The sequence below is a fragment of the Rissa tridactyla genome, chromosome 7, assembly GCF_028500815.1.
Source record: "Rissa tridactyla isolate bRisTri1 chromosome 7, bRisTri1.patW.cur.20221130, whole genome shotgun sequence".
NCBI classification, from domain to species: Eukaryota; Metazoa; Chordata; class Aves; order Charadriiformes; family Laridae; genus Rissa; species Rissa tridactyla.
The window spans coordinates 11088488-11111741 of NC_071472.1; the positions used below are offsets into that span (position 1 = coordinate 11088488).

A 23254-nucleotide genomic window follows, 5' to 3' on the forward strand; every position below is an offset into this window, starting at 1 on the left:
TTTCGAAGTTTTTCGGATAAACCATCAACTTTTGGGACTGCTGAGGCTAGAGATAGGAATTTTTGAAGAGGAGGCATTTGGAGAAGTTTGGGTCTAGTCAAATTGAAAATCCAAGTGGAGAGGAACATGCTGGTGAAGGTAAAATGTAGTCAAGTGCTCATTCCACGTGGAAGTATGTCACTGAAAGGGCTGCATTACCTTCTATGGTGACTTTTTCTAAAGGCTGACAAAATCAGCTATCTCATCTATTGCACTCAAAAAAGAAAAAAAAAAAAAAGTTGTCAAATTATTTTAATCAAAGACTGTTTAATTTACCCATGTCAGATGAATGGAGTTCCAAGGCCATACATATAGTCCTGTTGTATTCACTGCAGTCTGAAGTTACTTTTCTGATTTTTCTTGGGTTCTGCTAAACATACCTCTGATTTAGGCACGTTAGTTAAGGGGAGAGTACAGCAGCTCTAGCCTGAGTGTGTGGGGCTATGTACGATGCCAAACTGAAAAGCAAGGCTGACACTTGCATGCACTAAAACTGAAAAACAATTAGCTGTGACTGGGGACAATTTTCAGGCAATTAAAAACCAAGCTCATACATTTTTATGGCTATGCAATCTCATAATTTTCAGCTAAATTAAGACAGCGAGCAAGTCTAAACTGTACTTCCCTTGTATGCCAATAATAACAAATGAGAGGCGTCTGCAGAGGATGAGTTTGGCTATGTCTCCTGTAGCATTTTTGTACATTTAAAGTATATGATAGCCTGAATACCCTCTGCGCTCCTCGGTTTTATTTTTATCTGTAGTACCACTTAATGAGCTATTAGAAATTAAATTCCTAGACAGTCCCACTGGCTGCTCTCCATTGCAGGATATTACTGCAATACTGATTGCTGCAGAAATAGCTAGAACGCATATTTTTGGTTTTAATGTTACATTTAAAAGATCAGCAACTTGGTTTTTCTTCAAAAACGTACATTCTTGCATCTCTTCTTTGAATAGTACTACTGAATGGCAGTGATACAGCGTTGATTCATATGGCAGTGTTTGCGGTTGTCTGCGTTAGTGGCATTCTAAATAGCATCCTTTAGGATGAAACTTACTGTGTTATATTTATTGAATTGTTAGGTATCTGACTAATCTGATGATACTGACACTGTTTAGAAATGAAGTGTAGAGAGCAGCTTCAGCCATTATATGAAACTTACACCAATTACTTGGTCTGATTGTGTTTGCAAGCAAAATCCACCAGGGAAGGTGATCCCTTGGCTCTAGCAGTCCTATTTTTCCTCCCCTTTCCGCTTTTGCTGACATGGGGGTACTTCAGCTTCTTAACGACCAAGACAGGCTGCTGCTCCAATGGACTGAATAATTTTCATTTAATCCTCAACATACTATAAGCTACAGAAGTATTATGTTGAAATCTGAACAAGATGGGTTAAATACAAGCTTCTTTAAAAAGCAGGTAGTCAGTATGTGATATTTGGGGCATTGTTTCCATTATTCATTGGAATAATAGGAATTTTTCTTATGCTGGACCTGAATTGTCTGATAAGAGTGTGTTCTTCAATTTAAGGTTGTGCCCTGCTGTAAGAGACGAGGGCATTAAGGTAGCATTTCTAGAATTTTGGGAATGTACAGTATAAAATAGGTCTTTAAATTGTTATTTTAAGATGATTAGCTTGTAGCCATAGGACTTACAAGTCTTATTTAGGACAACTGATTTTCAGAAGTGGCAATGTATTTTGCCTGTAGTGGTATTAAGCCTCCATGCTGAATGCTCTCGATGGGGTTTTGGTTTTGGTGGATGTTGCAAGTTGAAGCTTCAAAAAAGAAAGTACCTGATTTTCCTGCCAGGCCAGAGGAGGAGATGTTTTGGCTCTTGTTTTACGTTTCAGAGTATCTTGATGTGACCTGCACCCGCATGTTGTGTTCTGTAGAACATCTGTTCAAGAGCTTGATTGTTTGTGTAGTTGGGAAGGCTTCTCGATGTTAAAAATAAATAAAACCACACTGGTGTAGGAGTACCTGGGGAGTGTTTTTAGTTAGTCTCCATGATCAAGTTTCTGTTAATAAACTAGTGAAAGTTAATTTTGTCCAGGGGTCCAAAAATATGAACCTTGCTTAGAAGAGGAAGCAGGAAAGAGAAGAAGCATGGATACTACATCTTTAATTACTCAAAACTAGTACAGATGTGTCCAGAAGTGCCTGCTGAATAAAACTCAAGTATTGGTGAAACTAATTATGCTTTGAAATTATTTGGAGTCCAGTAAATCTGGTTAAATTGTCTTATGAAATAATTTTAGACATGAATCCGAAAGATCTGTTAAGTGTTGATAGTTTTATTAAATCAGTAGTGCAATTCTAAAAATGACAGTGAAAATTCATTTTCTGAGAATAGATAATGATGATCAAAAGCTGGTAAGATCTAGAATTTGTTTGGTCTGATTGCTTTTCTCTCTTTTTTTTTTTTTTTTTAATAATAGTGATCACATGGAAAATATTTGTGGCTACTTAATGAAATATACCAATCTCGTCACTGGTTGGCAATATCGGTAAGTCTTTTATGATGCTTTTTGGTAATGTTGGTCTTTGCAGTGTTTAAGTGAATATGTTTCGGATTTTTTTTAAGAATACTTGTATTTCTCTTTTTCTATTAAGCAAACTTTATGGAAGATTCTTATGCTTTTTTTAATATAGGTTAAACTAATGTGTAGATGAATTGTATTAAGGTGTGAATAAGAAAAAAATGGATAGGTAGCATGTAGCAGTTAACTCATTTGATGGTTTATAACTATGCTTGTATGTGTAAAAAGCATGTACAGCATTATTTTTTTCCTTTTCCATTAAAAATGTTATCTGTGTTTTTCCTCCTGAGTGTTCAGCTTTATGCTAAATCATGCCATCATTTAAAAAAAAAAAAAAAATTAAGACTTCTTTACTGAAAATTCAGACTGAAGGAAGATTTTCCCTTTAGTTCTCCAGGATGTCTGTTCCCCCTTGAATAATTTGCTTTTCTTTGACAGATAAACTCTCTGGTCAGGCTTCCTGATTGATGCTGTTCCTAGAGCAGTACAGTGCAACCAAATTACTATTGGAGAAACAAGTCCTTAGCATACCACAGTGGCCAAATTCCTGTGCTGCTACTGGCATGTAGTGACTTGTGTCAATACACTTATCATTAAACTTGGCTGAATAGATGAAACATAATGTCTACTTCATTTTTTTTTAAATCTGGAATTGCTTCAGTTTCGCAGTTTTATATCTTGACTGTTTTGTATCTGGGGCTATTTTACCCTTAATTTATATAGTTTAAGGATGTAGTAAGCCTTAGAGGTTCAGGATATTCTTTTAATTCCCCAAATTTTGCAATAGCACTCTTCTGTGGGCACAGCTATTCTGTTGTGAAATAGCATCCCTGGTCTCTGAGGAAAAAATTGGTAAGAACTTAATTTTTGTGCAGTCTTGTTGGGGACATAATTTGTATGTTTTGGGGTTGTACTGACTCAAGTCTTAATGTGCCAACTTGAAATGAAAGTTCTTGACTTCTCCCTATGCTTGCCCTCCTCCCCACCAAAAAAACACCTGGAAAAGAATGAGGTGTTCTTATTTAATGTATTTGCTTTGTTATCATTGCAGATTTTTTGTTTTAAACAATGATGCTGGCCTGCTCGAGTACTTTGTGAATGAGCAGTCTAGACATCTAAAGCCCAGAGGTACCCTGCAGCTAGCTGGAGCTGTAATTTCACCCAGTGATGAAGACTCTCACACCTTTACAGTCAACGCTGCCAGTGGGGAGCAGTATAAACTAAGAGGTAGGACCTAGATTATTGGGCAGGGGATTCTTCCACTAGAGGACACTCCTGGCTCTCACCTGTGGCTGCTCTGCAGGGTTTGGCAGCAGGTCCAAAGCAAGAGAAATTGTTTGGCAGACTGCTGCACTGAGAGTTATACGTGAAACCTTCATCCCACTCTTCACTGAGGAACTGTCCTTCTTTATGAAGGGTTCCCTACTTTGGATTTGATGACTTTCAGAAAACCATTGAACTTAAGATGTCTAGAATGGAGTTTAACCTTCATGTATAGTGTCCTTAAACTGTACTGATTCAGTGCTTTCTGAATCATTGTATGTAACAGTACAGCGTTGATGCTTGCACAGAGCTACATTATTCCTGATGTTCAATATGTTAGCCTTCTTGTGATGGTTATAGAAGCCCATTGTCTGATTTTGCAGGCGATGGAAATCTGGGCTAATATCTCACAGTATTTCTTCCCTTGAAGACTTGCTGTCATTATCTAATTCAGGACATTAGTCAAATGTCCTCATGACTCATGTCATTAATTTGAGGAAAATGTGTCATGTTGTTAGATTAAAATGTGTGTAAGGGGAGTTATTGTTTGTTGAAGTTATTTCTGGGTTACAAAATAAAAAAAAAAAAAAGTAGTACATGCCGTTTCTGTTGAACTTTATTTAAGGTTATAGCTAATTGCTGGTCAGCTGAGCAAATTTTAGGTAAAAAATACTTTGTACTGTTAAAGTCTTCTGTCTGTTTTAAAGAATTAAGCAGACCTTTGCCAATGCTTCAGAATGTCATAATCATTTTTGTTTGTTTTTATTAGCTACTGATGCTAAAGAACGGCAACACTGGGTTAGCAGGTTACAGATATGCACACAGCATCACACGGAAGCTATTGGAAAGGTATCGTATGACTGATACTTTCATGGGCAAAAGTAATTTAGGCCGATGGTAGAGGTAGTTCCAAATACAGCTATCCTGTTATCTAAGAGAGAGACTACAAAAGGGCCTGTGGTTGAGCTTGACAATTACATTAAGAAAGATTTTTGAGTAATAGCTGACTTGTAATAGAAATATGCTTTAGGAATGACACAAAGTGAAGTCAGTTTGCTGCTGAACAGCTGAATGGTCTTCCTTTCCAGTGGTTTTGCATTATTTTTTTTTTAAATGGGCAAGGGTACAGGTCTTCAGTGTTAATTGAAGCCCTTCCATTTGTGAGCTTTCCAGGGTTTTTTGGCCTTTTTTAAAAAACCACTCAACATCCCATAAATACATTTAGGATGAATTCCCATGTCTGAGAAGCAGCTCCTCGACACTATATCTTAGGGTTGTTGCTTCCATTTGCTAACCATGCATTGGTTGCAAATATACTGTATTTTATAGAACCTCCTGATTACCATAACACCTGTTCTGATACCTGAATAAAACCTTGCTTTTAAGATAGGATCAACATTTTGTAGCTGGCTTTGTTGTAAGAGATAAGTTCAATTAATAGTTCTAAATGACATCCCATTCTCTTAAACGTGAGCTTGATCCTTGCAGGATCTGTTAGCAGTCAGCTTATAGTAGTGTTGCAGATCAAGGACTAATTTTCAAATCGGAAGTGGTACATATTGATCAATCTCATTTCACAGATTGTTTGTAATTAGACTATAAAACAGGTCAACTGCTAGCAGATAGTGCAAAATATTTAGCAGTTGCTACTAATACGTTATTAAGGCTTTGTCATCTGTCCTTGCTCTATAAAAAAATCAAGGATTAAACTGTTCTGCTGTATCTTTCAAATTAGAATATTTGCTGGTTATTAGGAATTAATTGTAAATGTTTCTCAATATGCTTATTTATTCACTAGAACAACCCTCCTCTGAAATCTCGCAGCTTCTCTCTTGCATCCCAAGGAAGTGCCAGCTCTCCTGGTGTGCAAAGAAGACCCAGTCAAAATGCAGTTTCCTTTTTCAATGTTGGACATCACAGGTTATCAACTGGAAAAAGAGTTCCTATTATGCAGCCAGATCACCTTGTAGATGTTAGAGAGGTTTGTATGCCTTAAACTATCTATAATCTTTTGAAAAAGCTGTCCTGTTGTTTGTAGGATTGTAGAGAAACTTGGTGTTCTTGGTTGAACATATTGTCAATAATATGTCCGAAGCTATTATTGCTTAGTTGTGTGAGGATAAATTACTTGCCTTGGCTAATTGTGGAAGTACGTGACTTATATTCTAGACTTTTGTACTCCGTGATAATATTCTGATGCTCAAAGTAGAATTTTGCATGTTCTCACCCTTGCAAGTCCTAGCACTACACATGACAAGGCAATATCCTTAAGGCAGTATAATATCACACATACTGTGATGCTATTATATCATACACTGTTTTATTCCTGTGTTAAGCTATAGAAGAATCAACTAAGCTGTACGTCTGTCTCCTGTGACTGAGGAGAAATTGGTCATGATTGATGCTTAAGTATCCTAATACCACTTTCTAGCATGCTAATTTGTGTGGCCAAATTGTGTAGGGATGGATGTGATTTAAAAGAGAGCAAAATAAAATGAGCAATTTGGAACTATGCTTTTTTCACTATACATGCAGGTGTAGTATATTTTGGATAAACCAGAAATAATTACCGTTTCATCTTGACTGCCAGAATGGACTGCCTGCTGGTTGATTTAACATGTGAATATTTACACTGTAGATCATGCAAATCGGAAGCTAATACTAAAGCAAAATTAACTGCTGAATTACGAACCTGTGTTACTTAGTAGTAATATTCATATTAATGAGTATTGTAATGTTAGTGTAATTCGTGCTGTGTAATACATTTCTTGGCAAAAATAAGTTTCTAATGGAGGGCTTTTAATCTAGGAAGCGTGACTAGTTGGAAATTGAACTTAAACTGGGACAGAAGCGTGCTCTGTATTGTGGGTGTCATTAACCTTAAAATATGCAGCTGAGTACTATGGTAAATTCATCAGTGGGCAGCTGTAAATGGGTGTTGAAAATACTTTCCCTGGTATGGTATGCTGCCATTGTCATTGTTCTTTGATTTAAATCAAGTCCTATGGCATAATTATTCAGTAGGCTAGATGAGGTGACTGCCTCTTTATACCTTAGAATCTGTGAGTCTCTGTCTGCAGCAGACCGTTCCTGCAGATGGCTTGCAAAAGGGTAGCTGCTGCCATCCTGTTTATATTCTCTAACAACAATAAAGTCTCCTATAGTGCTAATGCAAGGACATGTGAATTCCTGTCAGGTACCCAGGAAAACTTCATCCTGTGGCTTCTGTTTTTTATGAGCTGGTTCGTCTGCTTTATCCTCCGAGAGAGGTTTTTCCTCCAAATTCACTTTAAAACTGAAGCTATACAGTCTTTCGGTTTGATTCGTCAAGTTATGTCTTACTTGTACCACACTAGTAAGAAGTTTATGACAACAATTACAACATATGGTAAACTTAAATATTATTGGCACTTCCCTACCTATTGCACGAAAATAGCAACAATACAGAATATGGCGTTAACATTTACAGAAGTCATGCTTGTAGCTCTCTTAGCAGTTTTTATTTCTTTTATCTGTTATTGTATTTTGGTGTTTGAGAAGCTATCCTCTTTAAGTGAGGTAATGCTTCAGAAATGGTTTTTTAACTTTTTGACTTTTCAAATGGCAATGTGGCATTCAAAACTTGAGGGAGGAAAGCGGGGAGTGTGTGAGCTGGAGCACTGAAGCAGTGGCTTGCATCTTCTAATTGGGATTCTCACTGGGTGGGAAGTAAAGTGGAATGATTTTTCTTAGCATTGCAAAGAGCACAGAAAACTATTCAGGTTCTCTTTTGACTGTTGAGTTTGGTGACACAGCGTGATTATTTATCAACTTAAAATTTTTTTGGCCTGTACAGATGAAGGATCCTCAGTAATAGTAGCTTTTCTGAATGTCAAAGTCAGTTTGCTTACCTTTCTGAAGCTAAAGTGCTTGTTAGAGACAATGCCTATTTTTTATTTCTTTAGATATAGTTAAAAAAGGGCAGGTGCATGCCTGTTACACTTGAGCATGACACAGCTTCAGTACTTACAAATTCCATTTGAGAAGCTGAAGGTAGAACAGCTTTTCTTTCAAAGCACCTGCTGCACGGTGATCTTTTTTAATTTTCCTGTGAATTGCACTGTAGCTGCTGCTTCTGTCAGCCCCTTTCCCTTCTTCCCCTTGTTCTTGGCCGAATACATGTCATGCTGCTGACTCGGATGCGTTGTTAAACAGGAGATCTAAGAGGATCTTTATGTGACTTGCACTAAATGCAGGTGTGTGTGTTTGCAAAGTGAGAACTATGGCCTGTGTATTTCTGGTAGATTTTGAGGTTTTAATCGCAGTGCTTTTTCCTCCCCAAGCACTATTTCCTTTTTTTTTTTTTTCCTTTACAAATCCAAGTGTATAAGCAGGAAAAACTTAGGACTGTTCAAAGTATGTTATTTGAAAGGGGAGATGTGCCTATTTGATGTTCAATGCTCAGTGCAACGTGGCTTGTCCTGTCGTCTGGCCTGGTCCTGGAATGAGGTGCTTGGGTGCTACCACATAGTAAATTACTAAGAGTGAAGATCACCAGAAGTGTTGCAGTGATTTGTCGCCTAATTATCTGTGTCTTCTTTATAGTTTGCCTTTTTTTTTTTTGTTCAAATCTAGCAGAGTTTTTCAAAGTATTGAAAAAAAACTTGCACTCAAAGACTCATATCACGTTCATGACTGAAAATAGGACACATGTTCTGATAACAATTGATGTGTTTGCATAGGCAAGGCTATATAACCAAGTGTTTTACTATCTTTCTGCCCTGTCACTCTTGGGACATACTAAGGCTGAGTGTGCATAGTTAATTCCGCTTCCAAAGAGCCAGTGCTCTGTAAATTCACACCATAGCATGCTATGTAGCCAAGCCCTAAAATGTTCCAAATACCACATACTGTGAACTTGATGAGTACATATTGCCTAAGTATTTATTGCATAAAACCTTAAAAGCGGTTCCTGGAAGGGATTGCAGGCAAAGGTACTCAAAAAAAAAAAAAAAAAAAAAAAAAAAATCAGCTAGGATTGGTGAATTAAAAAACTAAGTATTTAAACGTATGAATGCATTTTAGGTTCTTTAAAGAAATTCCTCTTCTGCTCTGCTGAATCAATCTGTTCTTACATTTAACTTAACTGCCAGAACATGTAATGATGGCAGAGTAGTGCTATCCAGTTACATTAACGCTGTTGTTGTACCTCCCCAGAAAAGGGACACTAGCATGTATAGAAGGTTTGCCTTATCCCCATGATTCAAAATCAGACAATATTTTGCTTTTGTGAGTGCAAGGAAGGAAGTATGTGGGTTTTTGAAGACCACAGTGTGCTGCTTGATGGCTGGTGTGCTTCAGCACTGTATCTCTTGCAGGCAAATGTGCTGTTGCAAGTTCTGTGATGTAGGGGTGCTCTGTGCCAGCAGGAAGGAGGAAAGAAGCTTGGGGGAGAAGGAGAACAATGAAAAATCCTGCTGCTTTTTCTTCCCCTCCTGCAGAGTGAACAGTGAGATAGTGATCCTAAACGTGGTGGCAGTGCAGACAATAAATGAGAATCCTGTGTGGTTTGAGCCAAACTGAGTGATACAGGTATTTTCCTTTCCTTCTTGTAGGGAGTGAAAAGCTCTTGATACCAGTGGATAGTACCTCATAGATCCTCTTCCAGGCTGTGCGGAGCACAGCTTAATTACTCCTCACACAGCGTGTGGGATGTTCCCCCCCGCCCCCGTCCCTATCAACCAAGCATGAAAGTGTTTGATATTTACTGTAGCAAGTATCACATTCAAATTCCTCTTTGCTTCTTTTTTGAAGTCACTTTGATATTCTTTTGCTTGTTAATAAGGTGCCATGTATTGCTGTGGGAACTTCATCATGCATTCAATGACTCTTCAGTAGCTGCATCAAGGAAAAAAAGAGTACAGTTAACTGTATACAATCTATTACCTTTTAGTTTTATTATTGTCATAAAATCATTTGGGATCCTCTGTGTGCACAGCTAAACATGTACCACACAACACGCTTTCATGACCTGATAAATGACTGTGTTGTTTGACAGATGATGTCTCAGGCTGAGGGCCAGCAGAGAGACTTGATCAGGAGCATAGAATGCCTTCCTGTCTCCGGTCACCTTACATCCTTGGATCAAGACCTATTAATGCTGAAAGCAACTTCCATGGCAACCATGAACTGCTTAAATGACTGTTTCCATATTCTCCAGTTACAACATGCTTCTCAACAAAAGGGATCCTTACCAGCAGGTGGGTATAGATGCTCACAAAGAGCAGAACCTTGTAACAAATGCGGATCCTTTCCTTCTTGCAAAAATACTAGTTGCAGTAAATGCAGTTTCACATGGGTAGAGAAAACTGCTGGCTGCCTGGTTTCTTGCTAGTTTTTCTGGAGTCTGACTTGCTGGCATTGGGTAGAACTCCCATGCGTATCGTATTATTTATTTATTTACTATTGTTTTCTCTTTTCTGTCAAGAAGTCTTGGCCAGCAGCTGTATAAATGTAACATGTAGTTGTTGGGAGCCTCTCACAACAGATTAAAGTACAACAGGTACCCCAGCCAGAAGGCTGCCTTTGGGATGTAACTGGCGGCTCAGGAACAGTAATAGTGGAAGGTGACTCTTACGACGTTGCAGATTCTAGGATACGTAGCGTCCAGTACAGCTCTGTCAAATGTCATGGTTTTTTTTTTTACACACTAAATACCTATTATAAGCATTTACATGTGTGTAGCTTTCATTTCTAGTTGAGTGTTAAAATACAAAGCTTTACATATGCACAGGTTATTATTAAAACATAGGCTGATATATCAACAGTATTGGTATCCTTATTTTGAGTTAACCTCCTAGTCTAAGTATTGCATTCCATTCTGAGGCCAGAACAGACTTGTAGGCAAATGCAAATTGGTTAAAGGTCAAAAAAAAAAAAAAAGATTTTTAAAAAAATCTCTTTTGATAAACAACCAACTGCTCCAACAAACACAAAAAACCAACCACAAACCCCACTGCTAATGGGCGTGGAACAACATGCATTCACGGACAGCAGATAAATATGTTGCTATATCTGCAAAATTGATCCCTCCCTGGGAAGTAGGTGCTTACGGGTATCATTCCACCTAGTTTCTGTGCAGTGTATGGAACGCCATGTGTGCTTTCCTGTTTGTAAATTCTTTTGCATCTTATTGTGACTTTTTTTTTTCATATATTTACTTGGTGGCTTTTTGCGAGCAAAAAGCTTCTGAGTGTTCTCTTATACAACAGATATGGTAAATATGGTAAGTATGTAACAAAGTACACTCATAAGTTTTCTCTTACCTTATCTTTCCCGTATTCCTATAGTATTTGTGGTACTTGCTTTGCCAGTGCATATTATTTCAGAACTGTAATTAGTTTAGCTTTTAAGATGAAAAAAGGTGTTGTATAGAAGTATTAAAACTATATAAAAATACTTAGTGATTTTTAAATCACTACAGGCATTAAAAGAAAATATGTGAATAGGATGAATTAATTCTTTTGCTGTATTTCAGTTCAAAATTTCATTTTAAAAATGAAAAACTGCATGGCACCTCTCCAAGTCTTTGAACTCCAAAGTTACTCGCACTGAAAGAAATTTTCCTATTCCCTGTGGATGTTTTCAACTATTGACGTGTAACTTTGTGAGGCGCACATCAGAAGTCCTCTTGGCATTTCTGTGTGTGTGCTACTAAGGAGGATTTTTTGACCCATTACTGTATCTGGGGAGATAAGTAAGGCCTAATGAGCACCACTGTAATAATTTATGAAGATGATAGGGTTTTTTTAATGAGTGCTTTTGGTGTTTTTTAAATTTTTAAACTACACAGGGAAAAGCTCAATTCATCTGACTGCTATTCAGTTGATGTATCTGCCTGTTAATGGCCAAATCTAAACACGTGCTTGAAGATGTCCAAATCTTGAATATTTCTGGTGATATCGTAGAGAGAAGGATGGAGAGGGGAGGAGCAGCAGATGGGATGATGCGTTACTGGGACCAGAGTTAAAAACAGAGCATTAAAAGAAAGCGTAGGCCTTTCTGCAGCCTCCCACTGGCGTGGTTTTTCTAGAGATGCCATAATATGCTTGTTCCTTTCAAGGATTGTGAAGAATTATTTTCCTTTTTTTTTTTTTTAAGTCTGTTTAGCTTAGATTTCCCCCCGCCCCACTCAGGAGGGATACTTATCCTTCTGGTTCAACTGGTGGAGTCTTTTTGGTAGGCTTCAGAAGTTGATATAGGAGGGAAAAGGGTTGTGGCTTAATTCGAATGCTGCAGGAGACACTTTTATATTTATGTGTAGGAAAATGTAACATGATTCAGGCAAAAAATCTTGAACAGAGATTGTTCTATCTAATAAAATATATACAAGCACTATTTAATATTCCTAGGATCACAACGGCAGGTCAGCATACTTCAGCTAGATACGAGTGAGATGCAGCAAGGAGCGATGATGAAGATAAGACTTGTCTAACAGAACATGAATTTAAACATCAAGTGGAAGAAAGTATTTTCAGGTCTGACAAAGTGATACTTGACTGCTAAAAATGCATTGGGCAACTGCTTGTCAGACTTAAAAAAACAAGGATTAGAAACTATGTGAGAGTGACAGTTTGCTATAAATTTTTCAAAGAAAAAAAACACAGAAGAGAAAATACTGCCCAACTGCATCAAGATATACAATAAATCACAAACTTAAAGATGAACAGGAAAGTTGCAGCTATTGACTTGAATTTAGGAAAAGTGGTGAAATAATGTACTGAAATAAAAAAAAAAGTATTTCGTTATCAAAAAGGTCAATTGCAGCAGTTAGCTCTTGAAGAAAAATGTTGAAAGTGAAGGCTATAGACTGAGAGGTCTGTGTTGAAGGAGAAGGAAAGTGCTGACAACTGTTTAAAAAACAAAAAGTGAAGACTTCTAGGGGAGGAGGAGATCACAAATAAAGAGAATAGTTTGTGCTACCTGAAATAGTTGAGAACAGTTTTGAATATGATCTTCTAGTTGAAGAGAAGTGTTAGTGTGGTATCCTGTCCACTCATAAAGATTAAAACACAACTGGTAGCTCAAAACACTTTAAAAAAAACCTCCTAGAATATAGCGGTGAAAATTAAAGAGAACTTAATAATAAATAAGGTTATTTTAGAAGTAGCTGATAGGGAGTATGAAAGGGAGGCTACTTGTCAAATTCAAGCTAATATAGAGGCAGTGAGTGTGGATTAAATACAGCCTAGAACATACAATTACAGATTACTGGGTTGAAATTACAGCTCGGAAAGCAGGTACTGTTCATGAAGAGGTTTTAAAGATGAGTAAAACCTTTTCAAAAAGGCGTGACAGGGACATTCTGAGCATCTTATTTTTTTACTTATTTGAAACTTCTGTTTAAATAGCTTAAATTTAAACTGCTGAGGTATTCTCATTTCTCACTATATGGATTAACGAGTAATAGACTTGATGACAATAAACTGTCTTGCTGGGGAAAAAGTTGTCTGGTCCCATTAGTAAAGCTGGAATTTGTTCCTGCCGCAGTATTTTCCTGGTGGAAATGCTGCTGTTTACCTGAATTAAGTTTACTCTGCCTGTTGTGGCTGAGGATGTGACCTAGTTCCAGGTAACAGATGTCTGGAAATAAAGGATTGTGTATTATATCGGAAAAGGCAAGAGCCCCCTCGGTGTAGGTTCCTAAGCACAGGAAGCTGCTGTGTGGTGGGAGAAATTCAGACTGCCTAATAATTTCTGTGTTTGCAACCCAGCCAAGGTGGTTTGTCAGTTTGTGTATTCTTCAGTAAAAACTGATTGGAGTCACCTGAACCTTTATTAGCCTTTGAAAAAGAATGGAACATTTGTATTATTAATGAGGAACCCGATCTGTCCTGATAAATTAGCTGGGAGTAACTAGAGATGCTGGAATCGTTGAGTGGGTAATAGCTTTCCAAGCCCTGCAGCGTTTTGTTTTTTTTTTTTCTTTTGAGCAATTATTTATTCAGCGGTGTGTGCTTGCCTTCTTTGCAACAGAGAAAAGATGAGTACCCTCTCCAGAGAAAACAATGGCAACAAAACTTTTTCGGCTTTAGCTCTTTTTAGTCTAGAACTGAGCTGAGCTAGAAAAGCTGAGAAGTGGTGGGCTTTTTTTTTTACCAGTTAAAAAAAATTGTAAGGGTTACTTAACATTCTTGTGATACTGGGTTCTTCCTATAGTGTCTGGTTACACCTTTCATGACACCAACTAGTTTCTCCAGTCCAAGTTGCATGTATTACAGTTCGCCAATCGCAGTGTTTGTGCTAATGATCACTGAAGGTGGTGTCTCATTGCACCACCTTTGTTTAGTGGCTGCTGAAGGGATTGGCTGCAGGAGGAATTGGCTGCTTTCAGCTTATTCCTTAAAAAAAAAACAAAAAACAAAAACAAACCTCTTGTGAAAATTGCTATTTACTGACCTTCCAGAGGATGAGCAAGTTTCAGCGCAAACTTTCTTTTGCTTCAGGAACGACGATCAATTGGTTGGAACCGAAGATATCTCTGGCAAACCACTTCAAAAATGGAGCAGCTCAGAATTTCCCAGCAGAGATAAACAAGCCAGCATCTGTCAGAGAAGAGCAGTCTGTTGCAGAGCCCTGCCAGCTAACAAGGGTAAGGTAATGTGAACATCCCATTTCTGTCAGGAATTATTTTGAGGAATATCTGTAAATGATTCAATCATAATATATGAAAATGATTTAATGACAGTTCTCACACTTTTTGATTAGCTGTGTTGGAGGAAGAGTGAGTGCAGTTGCAGTAAATGAAACTTCCTATCTTTTTCAATAATTTTTTTGCTATTTTCTGTAACTAGCTGTCAAGTGGAGAGAACTAATTGGGATGGTAGTACAAGGTGGTGTCGCAGTAGTCCCTTGTATTTTGATCTAAAACAACTGGAAAATGAGGTGCAAAAAACCTAACTGGAATTCATGATGCTCTCAAAATGGGCCCAAGAAGTGCTGCCTAAGTAGATGAGAGAGAAAATTGCTTGTCTCCAGCTATTAAATCTGTCTGTCTTTTCTAGCTCCTGCTGTGTCTGTTTTTCTTAATCTGAGCAACTCTCATCACTTGACTTCAGGATGGCTTAATGTATTTGAAATATAGCTACAGTCTGTATCATTATAACTGTCAAAATTGATTTGAAGCACAAAATACTAAAGTAAAAAAACAGCAGGGATTATGATAAAGAGCATGTTTTCCTAAGTAAGCTAGAAAATCATAATTACATTCTTTTTATACTAGTTGGTTTCACATGGTTGTTTGGATGAGACTTTATCACTGTGAAAAGATAATGTGCTGTTGTGTGTCTTCACAACAGCTCTGTGCTATCTTATAGCAAAATCAAAACAAAAGATTTTTTTAGTTGCTATAGCTTATAGATTTTTTTTTTTAAATGGATCTGAGTAGTTGCCACTAAGCTAGAAAAAGAAAAAATGAAACAAACCAGGAGCTTTCAAATGAATTACTTAATTCCTTCCTTCTAATAATTGAGTTACAGTTGAAGTGCTCAATGTATGTCACTTTATTTGGTCCATAACTAGTCTTATCCTTTAGATATTTTCAGCTCCCTTATTTATGCTAGCAGAACAGCGTAGCATCCTTGGGAAGGAGTCACCTGTGTGATACTGCAGTTTTCATCAGGGTTTGAGCTCTGTGTGAGGGCTTGGCCCCTTGTGTTCAGTGGTTGAGTGTTCACAAATTTGCCTTGAGCTGGGGCAGCTGGTCCAGGATAAAGACCCCGACCCATGTGAGAGATGGTGAGAAATCTTAGCCTATATCCTCTAGATGAAGTCTGCACTGAGTTACCTCAAAATCCCTTTAAATTCTTCAACTGGTGTCTCTCTTGGGAGTAGATTCCATTGTACAGCTCTCTGCAGGGGTTTGTTTATTTTTTTTTCATACATGGACAGTTAAATATAATATGAAGTCCTCTTTTTGGATGTTGTCTGGCCAGTCACATCTTTGAGCTGATATTTATGGCTTTTATCTTAGGAACCTGAAGAAATAAATCCAGATGAGGAGCTGGAGGATATCTGTGATGATAAGGAAGATGATCTAGGAGCAGTGGAAGAACAGCGCAGTGTTATCTTGCATCTCTTGTCCCAGCTGAAACTTGGCATGGACTTAACAAGAGTAAGTAACTGAAGTGTGAAGACTGGCTGCAGTAAAAGTGAAGTGCTGTTTTAAACTCAACTCCTGTATTGAACTGTATTGAGCTTAATATGAAATTGTGGCCTGTAGTAATTTCAGGTCCCGAGTTCTGATGTCCCAGGTCACTGCAGGTTTTAAGTGGAATGTGCTGAGGGAGTGGATTTTCTTTAATGGAACTGACCATACCGTTTCTGTTAGAATCTCTTTTTGTTTTCTACTGTGTTATTGTTGGTTTCCTATAATGGCCTGTTTTCTTTCCTGTGTTTGCAGCTTACTCTTTCCATGCTGTTTTCTACAGCCTTCTCTTATTTTTGTCTTTCTGCTTTCCTTCCATGGTCTTTTTTCTCACTTGATAATGCTTTTACACGCAACTTGCGTAACCCTACATCTGTATTCATGCTACTTCTGAAAAGTTTTCTTTTGGTTTCCATTATCTGTCGTCAGGTGTCTGTTTATGCCTTTCTTGTCCTATTCTTATTTCCGTGTTTGCTCACAGCTATAGCATGCAGGAAAAAAGTTATACTGGAGAGAAGTGGGTTTGTCACTTCAGTGCAGATCTTAAAAGCAAGCAGCCTTGAAAAATGAATGCTCAATTGCTACTGGACAATTTGGGTGTCAACTCTGGGAAAATGGGCCTGTTCCCAGCTTATGTTCGATTAACTCCTGTAAAGACTTCTTACCACAAGCACTAGACAGTCTTAAAGCAAAAACGTATTTTACAGTGGCATGGAATGAGGAGAGCACTCTCTTGGAATTATGGATTATAATTTTTTTTTTTAAGCTGTGTTTTTTGAGCACTAGCTACTTGGCCACTAGGAACACTTGCACTTGCATTGTGGAGCTTACATTTCACAATTTGGAGAAAAAAAAAAAGTAGTATAAACAGGTCCTGCTGCCTGTGAGCCAAACTTAAACCGCTGCTGCTTAATCAGGATTCGTTAAGTCATTATTTCACTTATACTGAAGAATGGATTTGGTCTCTCTTTTTCCTCTTAGTTGGAATAAATTGTCAAGTCAGTCTCCCAGTTGTGACTTTTGGCTGTGTGTATAGAATTGTCTTTAGTTCAGAGCAGGGAAAGCACTGAAATGTGACAAGCCTGACTTCAAAACAGGTAATGAAGTTGTTAGAATCGCATTTAACATAAATATCAGGATACTGAAATGAAAAGCCACCTTAATATTCCAGGTTGGTGCTGCAACAACGTGGCAAGTGTATTCAGCCTAACTTTTGTGTATCTATTAAGAGTCTTACATCTGTGCTCTACCTCTTTGAATGCAGCTGATTTAAATGGACTGTCTTAATCTCATTGTTGAGAAGCCCTGTGTTGCTCTTTACAACAGTTAGTAACATGGGGTTTGTTGCCACTACAGGGAAGGAAAAGACATGATACCCACAGCCTCTTACTCTACAGTATTGCTCTTGGCCCAGCAAAGGACAGGACTGCTGTTTTTCATAGTGGTAAACATAACTGGGAAGGTATAAGGTCCTCTGCTCAGAGGTACAGGATCAGCCCATACTATGTTATTTCTTATAGATGCTTGTCCTAGTTGCTGTGGTGAGAGAGGCTCTGCAGGCTCACAGGAGCATTGGCATAGCTTGCCTGCTTTTCTCTCCATTAGACAAAACCTTTCCTGACCTTCCTTGCTATACTTTGAGCTCCTTCCTGCTTGTTTTCTCCTCCACAGACATGTGGAACACATTATCTCTTTGCAGGTCTTTTTTGTTTTTTGAGGGATGCTTGGTCCCTTACAATCTCTTTAGTCCTAGTGGTACTTACTGGGCTTCTCTCCTCCTTATAAATTGCTTTTCTGGGACCTCTGATCACTGTATTTTGCTCACATCTTATAAGAGGGACAGGAAGGTTCAGTCTCAAAGTGTGGTGTCCAAAACGAGACAGAAGCCTCCACCAGAGAACTTCTCTTATAAAAATGCTTGTTTCTTTGTTTTACTTACTAGAGCTTTCCGGGTTTTCTTTTATTTCAGGTGGTTCTTCCCACTTTTATTTTAGAGAAGCGATCGCTGTTGGAGATGTACGCGGACTTCATGTCCCACCCAGATCTCTTCATTGCAATCACAAATGGCACTACCCCTGAGGAGAGGATGATCCGCTTTGTTGAGTATTATCTCACTTCATTTCACGAAGGTCGCAAAGGAGCTATTGCAAAGAAACCGTACAATCCAATCATTGGGGAAACGTTTCACTGCTCCTGGAGGATGCCAAAGAGTGACGTAGCCACTGATGCTGGCAGTAACTCCTCTGCTCACTCTGCCTCAGAGTCAGTAACTCTTCCTAAAGATCTGGAAGGCCAAAAAGAGCTGGACTACTATACAGTAAAATTCGTAGCTGAGCAAGTGTCCCACCATCCTCCTGTCTCAGGGTTTTACGCTGAATGTGCAGAGAGAAAGATGTGCGTCAATGCCCATGTCTGGACAAAAAGTAAATTCTTAGGAATGTCAATAGGAGTGACAATGGTTGGTGAGGGTAAGTGTAACTTCGGTCCTTTATTAATTTTATAAAGCTATTCAAATACTTGTTTGAGAGGAAATTTGATGTTTTATGCCTCTGGCAGAAATTCGAATGATTTCTGGTCACTAGTTTTCTTTCAAAGATTTTTCAAAAACATTTCCTTGCAGAGATGTCAGCCGCTGTTGTGTGTTTTCAGGGATTTTTTTTTAATGTACTTTTTTGTTTTCCCTCTAATCCTTGTGATCTGCAAACCTTTATGTACACTCATTCAGTGATTTCTTACTTATTTTTACTGTTTATAAACTAGAAGATACTACAAGTCCTCATTATAAACAGCAAGTTTTCATGTGTGGAAAAATCTAGATAGATTTATGCTTTGCCAAAAATTGGGATTATATTTGGAAATAAAATTTTTACTTTTAAACCAAAGGGCAGTTACTGTAATGTAAGCTGTTCAGCATCTGGGTATTCCAGGTACTTACATGTAAACTGCGTATCTGACAGGGGAATGAACATGGCAGGGGATGTGGAAGGCACATCATGATGCTTTGTCTGTACCAGGTAATTTCTGAAGTCAGTATCTCCCTTAGGGCATTTCTTGAATCGTGTCGTGAGTGTGAAAGCCATAAGAATTTCTGAAAAGTGACACCAGATGCACGGAGATAATATGCTACAGAGGCATGGGTTGATGCAGGCACCAGTTAATTGTCATGCTATTCTCTTGTAATGGCAAGAGGTAGATCTTGTGTTTGGGGTTTTTAATAGGAATCAAACAAACCCACAGATTTTAAAACCCAAAGAAAAATTCTAGTTTTTGAGATTCTTGACTTTAATTGCAAAAGCTACTGTCGGGAGGGAGTTGGGTTTATCTTGGCAGAAAGGTGGGGTAAGGAGCATTGTCTCTGCTGCCTGCCTTCAGGAGTATCACAGAGAGGGAAACCAGAACAGGAATATTGGCCTTCCTCGGGATCTGCGGTTCAGGGTATTCGTTCATTGTTTGCCTTTGGCAGCATAAGTCTTGTGTTGTCGTGCTCCAGAACCATCAATAAGAGAGTGACCAGCCCTTTTACATGTTACTGAAAAGTATGTCACCCAGCACAATATTGTACTTGATGGAGCAATATTATTAGGATGAACGTCTTTTCCCAAAAGAAACATAAATGCATGGTACTCAGGTTAGTATTTTCGTGAAAATATTTATATCTAGAATCTGTAATGAATGTCACTTTTGTTGAGTGTAGTTTTTTTTTTTTTAATTTTCCTTTTTGATGTGAGGGCCTGTGAGGAAAAGTAGTCAGATGTAGCATTGGATATCTGTTTCAATAATGTGTTTGGTCTTTTCTAAAATGGTCCTGATGTAGGGATTCTTGTTTTTCTTCACACAGGTCTCTTAAGTCTCTTGGAATATGGGGAAGAATACACCTTCTCTCTGCCCTGTGCATACGCTCGGTCAATTTTAACTGTTCCCTGGGTAGAACTAGGAGGCAAAGTCAACATTAACTGTGCAAAGACTGGGTATTCTGCAAGTATTAACTTTCACACCAAGCCCTTCTACGGTGGCAAATTGCATCGGTGAGAACACTTTTCTTGTATTTTTCCATGTAATCCACACTCTAGAACTGCAGTAGCTGCGTAACTCCCCTCTTCTTTGTGCTAAATACTCACACTCACTTGACAGTCTGAGGAAAGGTAGCTTTTCCTGTTCATAAACACTTGAAGGTATTACTGTGCTCTTAAACAATATCATAGCTAAACAACTGCATCTTGTGTGATCCTCAAGGAAAATCAGGCTGCCTTTAAAGACAGTAAGGAAATTCCATGTTTGACTGTTTTCAAACCACTGGGAAGACAGAGCTTCTGGCTTTTATTCCTGGCTGCCGCAGATTCTCTTAGTTCTGTTAGAAGTTGGTTAGCATTTCCTATTTTTCGATTTTCTGTTTGAAATGAGGTTGAACTTGCTGTCTTAAAGGGTTGCATGTTGTTTGCAACATTCATTGTAGTTGCACTGCAAGGAACATGAGGAAATAAGTCTTCTGTTACTTATTTGTCTTAGGATTTCTGTATAATAAATATAAGATTATCAAGTTTAAGTAACTAGAAAATCTCTAAGTAAAACCACCTTTTTTTTTAAAGACAAAAATGGTAATTGTAGTGGTAATTTTTCATGTGTATGTGTGGTTAAAAACTAAGAGGTGAAAGAAAGAAGAGCCAGAAAAAGTTTGCTTGGGGTTACTTCTACCAGATTGTAAGAAGTGTCTGCACACTTGACGCAAAAGCTTTTAGAACTCATTAGCACTGATGTTTTTAGAGATTGTATAGTAAAACTGCTGCAGACTAGCTAATATATAGACTGCAGACTAGCTAATATATAGACAATTAATTAAGGTAGGAGAAAATTTAGTAGTCACACAAAGAATATCTAGTTCCAAAGCATTTTGCTGGACAGTGTTTAAACCTTTCTTAGATTAAATGTGTAACAGATGATAATGAAATGCGTAGCAGCCTAGAACATCAAAACTTAAACATGCATTGCTCTCACAGGTCACAAAAAAATCATCAGTCTTCTATAAATCCCTTTTTTCTGAAACAGTAGGGTAAGGCTGTATTTATCGTTTCAAGGAAAACAAAAAAAAAACCCACCACCAAAGCTTCTGTCTTGAAGCACTTTGCCCCGCAAATTCCCATGCATGCTTTGAATTTAACTTGGAACCATCGCTCCCCTGTCCCAATGGCGTCTGGAGAACTGAAGCTTACACGTAGCTCTCTTTCACTGGCAGCAATTTTACAGTGATGCATGGTTTGGGATTTTTGTTTCCAGTGCTTACAACGTATCTTCCACCTTGCAATAGCTCCTGTTGTGCCGTAAAAAATAAGCGACAGGATGCAATTTTACTTCAATGATTCAATTTTGGAAACTGTTTTGTTATTTGTCTCTCTGAAATTAGTCACAGATGTAGAGGCATTTTAAAGACAGATCTGCTGAAGGTACTGTAGCTATTGAAAATTTGACATGGTGATGATTGGACATTGCCAAAAGACTCTCTTGATGGGGAAGCAGCAGTGTTGTCATGGTTACACAGAGCGCAAGTGAGTTACTATGGCAATGTTATAGATTTTTTTCCTTTTTGTAGAATGACCCTTGCTGTTAGACCTCAGCTGGATGTTGGCTCCTTGGTCCTGTACCTCTTCAGTTTGATGAAACAGAGGATGTTGATAATGAACAGCTAGACATATATTAATCATGCCAACCTTACAAATAAGTGCTAGCAGATTTTTGTCACTAATACTAGTTTAAACAGATATTATGATCTGCAATGCTAGGAACGGTTGTGTGTCACTGAGCAATGCAACTTGAAGAAATATAGGCTGCAGTGAGAGTTTAATGTAGCAGCTTGATGCTGCACCCTAATAGTGAGTGATATAACTTCATTTACTTTAGGCTGAGCGGAGGCAGTAATTTTGTGATTGATATCAAATACTGGATGTCAGTATTGTGTTGTAACCACACAGCACTTGGAAAAATTAAGCTCTTAAGGTTGTGCAAATGTAACTGTGAAGCCTGAACGGGTTGGTCTCTGGCATCCTGCGGAGTCAGTCTGTTCAGCGATCACTTTGGAGAAGGGCAGGGACTCCACCACGTGTGTAATAGCTTTTGTGAGGTGTGGAAGTCACAGGATGAAAAAGCAGGACAAAATGAAGGCTGCTTGCGTGTCAGCTACTCTTTTGGAAACTGTTAGTGCTTGTTAACTTTCACAAAAAAAAAAAGCTTAATAGTTTAATGTAAACATGCTTTTGTTGCTCATGTTGATCCAACTCTGGCCTGTATTCTTCAATGAATCTTAAAAAACTTTTGTAATGAACTGTGCCTGGGCAACACATACTTACCAGTCTGGCTTTTGGGGGAGATCTTTCTGATGAAGTTAAATTAGGTTTGAGCTGCTGGAGGGTGATGTGGCTCAGCTGCCTCCCGCACGTCCAGGATGTGGCAGAAGCCCTGGCTGCTGCCTCCTGCTCTAAGGCAGCTGTGAGCTTTCTCCGCTTGCCCTGGCAATTCCCCACAGGTCTGATTGCACTGGCATCCAGTATCTCTGGGCTGGAAGGTCTGGCCTGTGATAGTTGTTTCATTAATTTCTCTGTTTTGATGCTGGGCTTGGGGGACAGGTAGGTGCAGACACAGCTGGAAGTTGCCGGTGCACGTGGAAGAGGGAACATGGCATCTACGCGTGCTGCGCTCCCTTCTGAGCATGGCAGCATGCAGCCAGCGTGGGCAAGGTGGGAGCACAGAAGAGCTGCTTTCTGCTCCTCCGCGTGAAGCTGTTCAAAGGAAATAACAGCAAACCAGTGGTGTGCAAGTTACATTATGCGCAGCTAATAACAGCAAAGTGTGAAGGACGTAACATGTGCTTTGTGTGAACGCTGATGAAATCTGGGAAGGGGAGCTGGAGAGTGGTGTGTTGGAGAGAGCTTGTGTACAGGTAATTGCAGTTTAATTGAAGCTGGAGATAGTGAGTCCTTTGTGAATCCTGCAACACCTTTCAAGTGAGAATGTCTCCAGTCTTGTTTGCATAGTATGCAGACCCTTTTGTTCCTCTTGGGAGAAAAGTTCTGTTTGAGGGTGGTAATTTGCTTGCCTAGCAATGCTCAGTAAGCTCCTACTCCTTGGTTCAGGATGAAGCGAGTGCCCAGAGGTCTTTGGACAGGTCTTGATGTTGACAAGAAAAATACGCATCAGTGTGTGTAATTATGGTGAGACTTGAGAGTCTGTGTGAC

The 23254-nt window shown here is 38.6% G+C and overlaps 1 protein-coding gene across 1 annotated transcript in view; it reads left to right on the top strand.

Moving 5' to 3' along the window:
• OSBPL11 (oxysterol binding protein like 11) overlaps positions 1 to 23254 on the top strand; it is a 42811-nt gene that overhangs the window by 13862 nt on the left and 5695 nt on the right. The window contains exons 2-10 of the mRNA XM_054208573.1: positions 2483 to 2551; positions 3636 to 3811; positions 4617 to 4696; positions 5646 to 5828; positions 9885 to 10086; positions 14332 to 14477; positions 15858 to 15998; positions 18001 to 18499; positions 19870 to 20056. Of these exons, the coding sequence (XP_054064548.1) occupies positions 2483 to 2551; positions 3636 to 3811; positions 4617 to 4696; positions 5646 to 5828; positions 9885 to 10086; positions 14332 to 14477; positions 15858 to 15998; positions 18001 to 18499; positions 19870 to 20056 (1683 nt within the window). The remainder of the gene's footprint in view (positions 1 to 2482; positions 2552 to 3635; positions 3812 to 4616; positions 4697 to 5645; positions 5829 to 9884; positions 10087 to 14331; positions 14478 to 15857; positions 15999 to 18000; positions 18500 to 19869; positions 20057 to 23254) is intronic.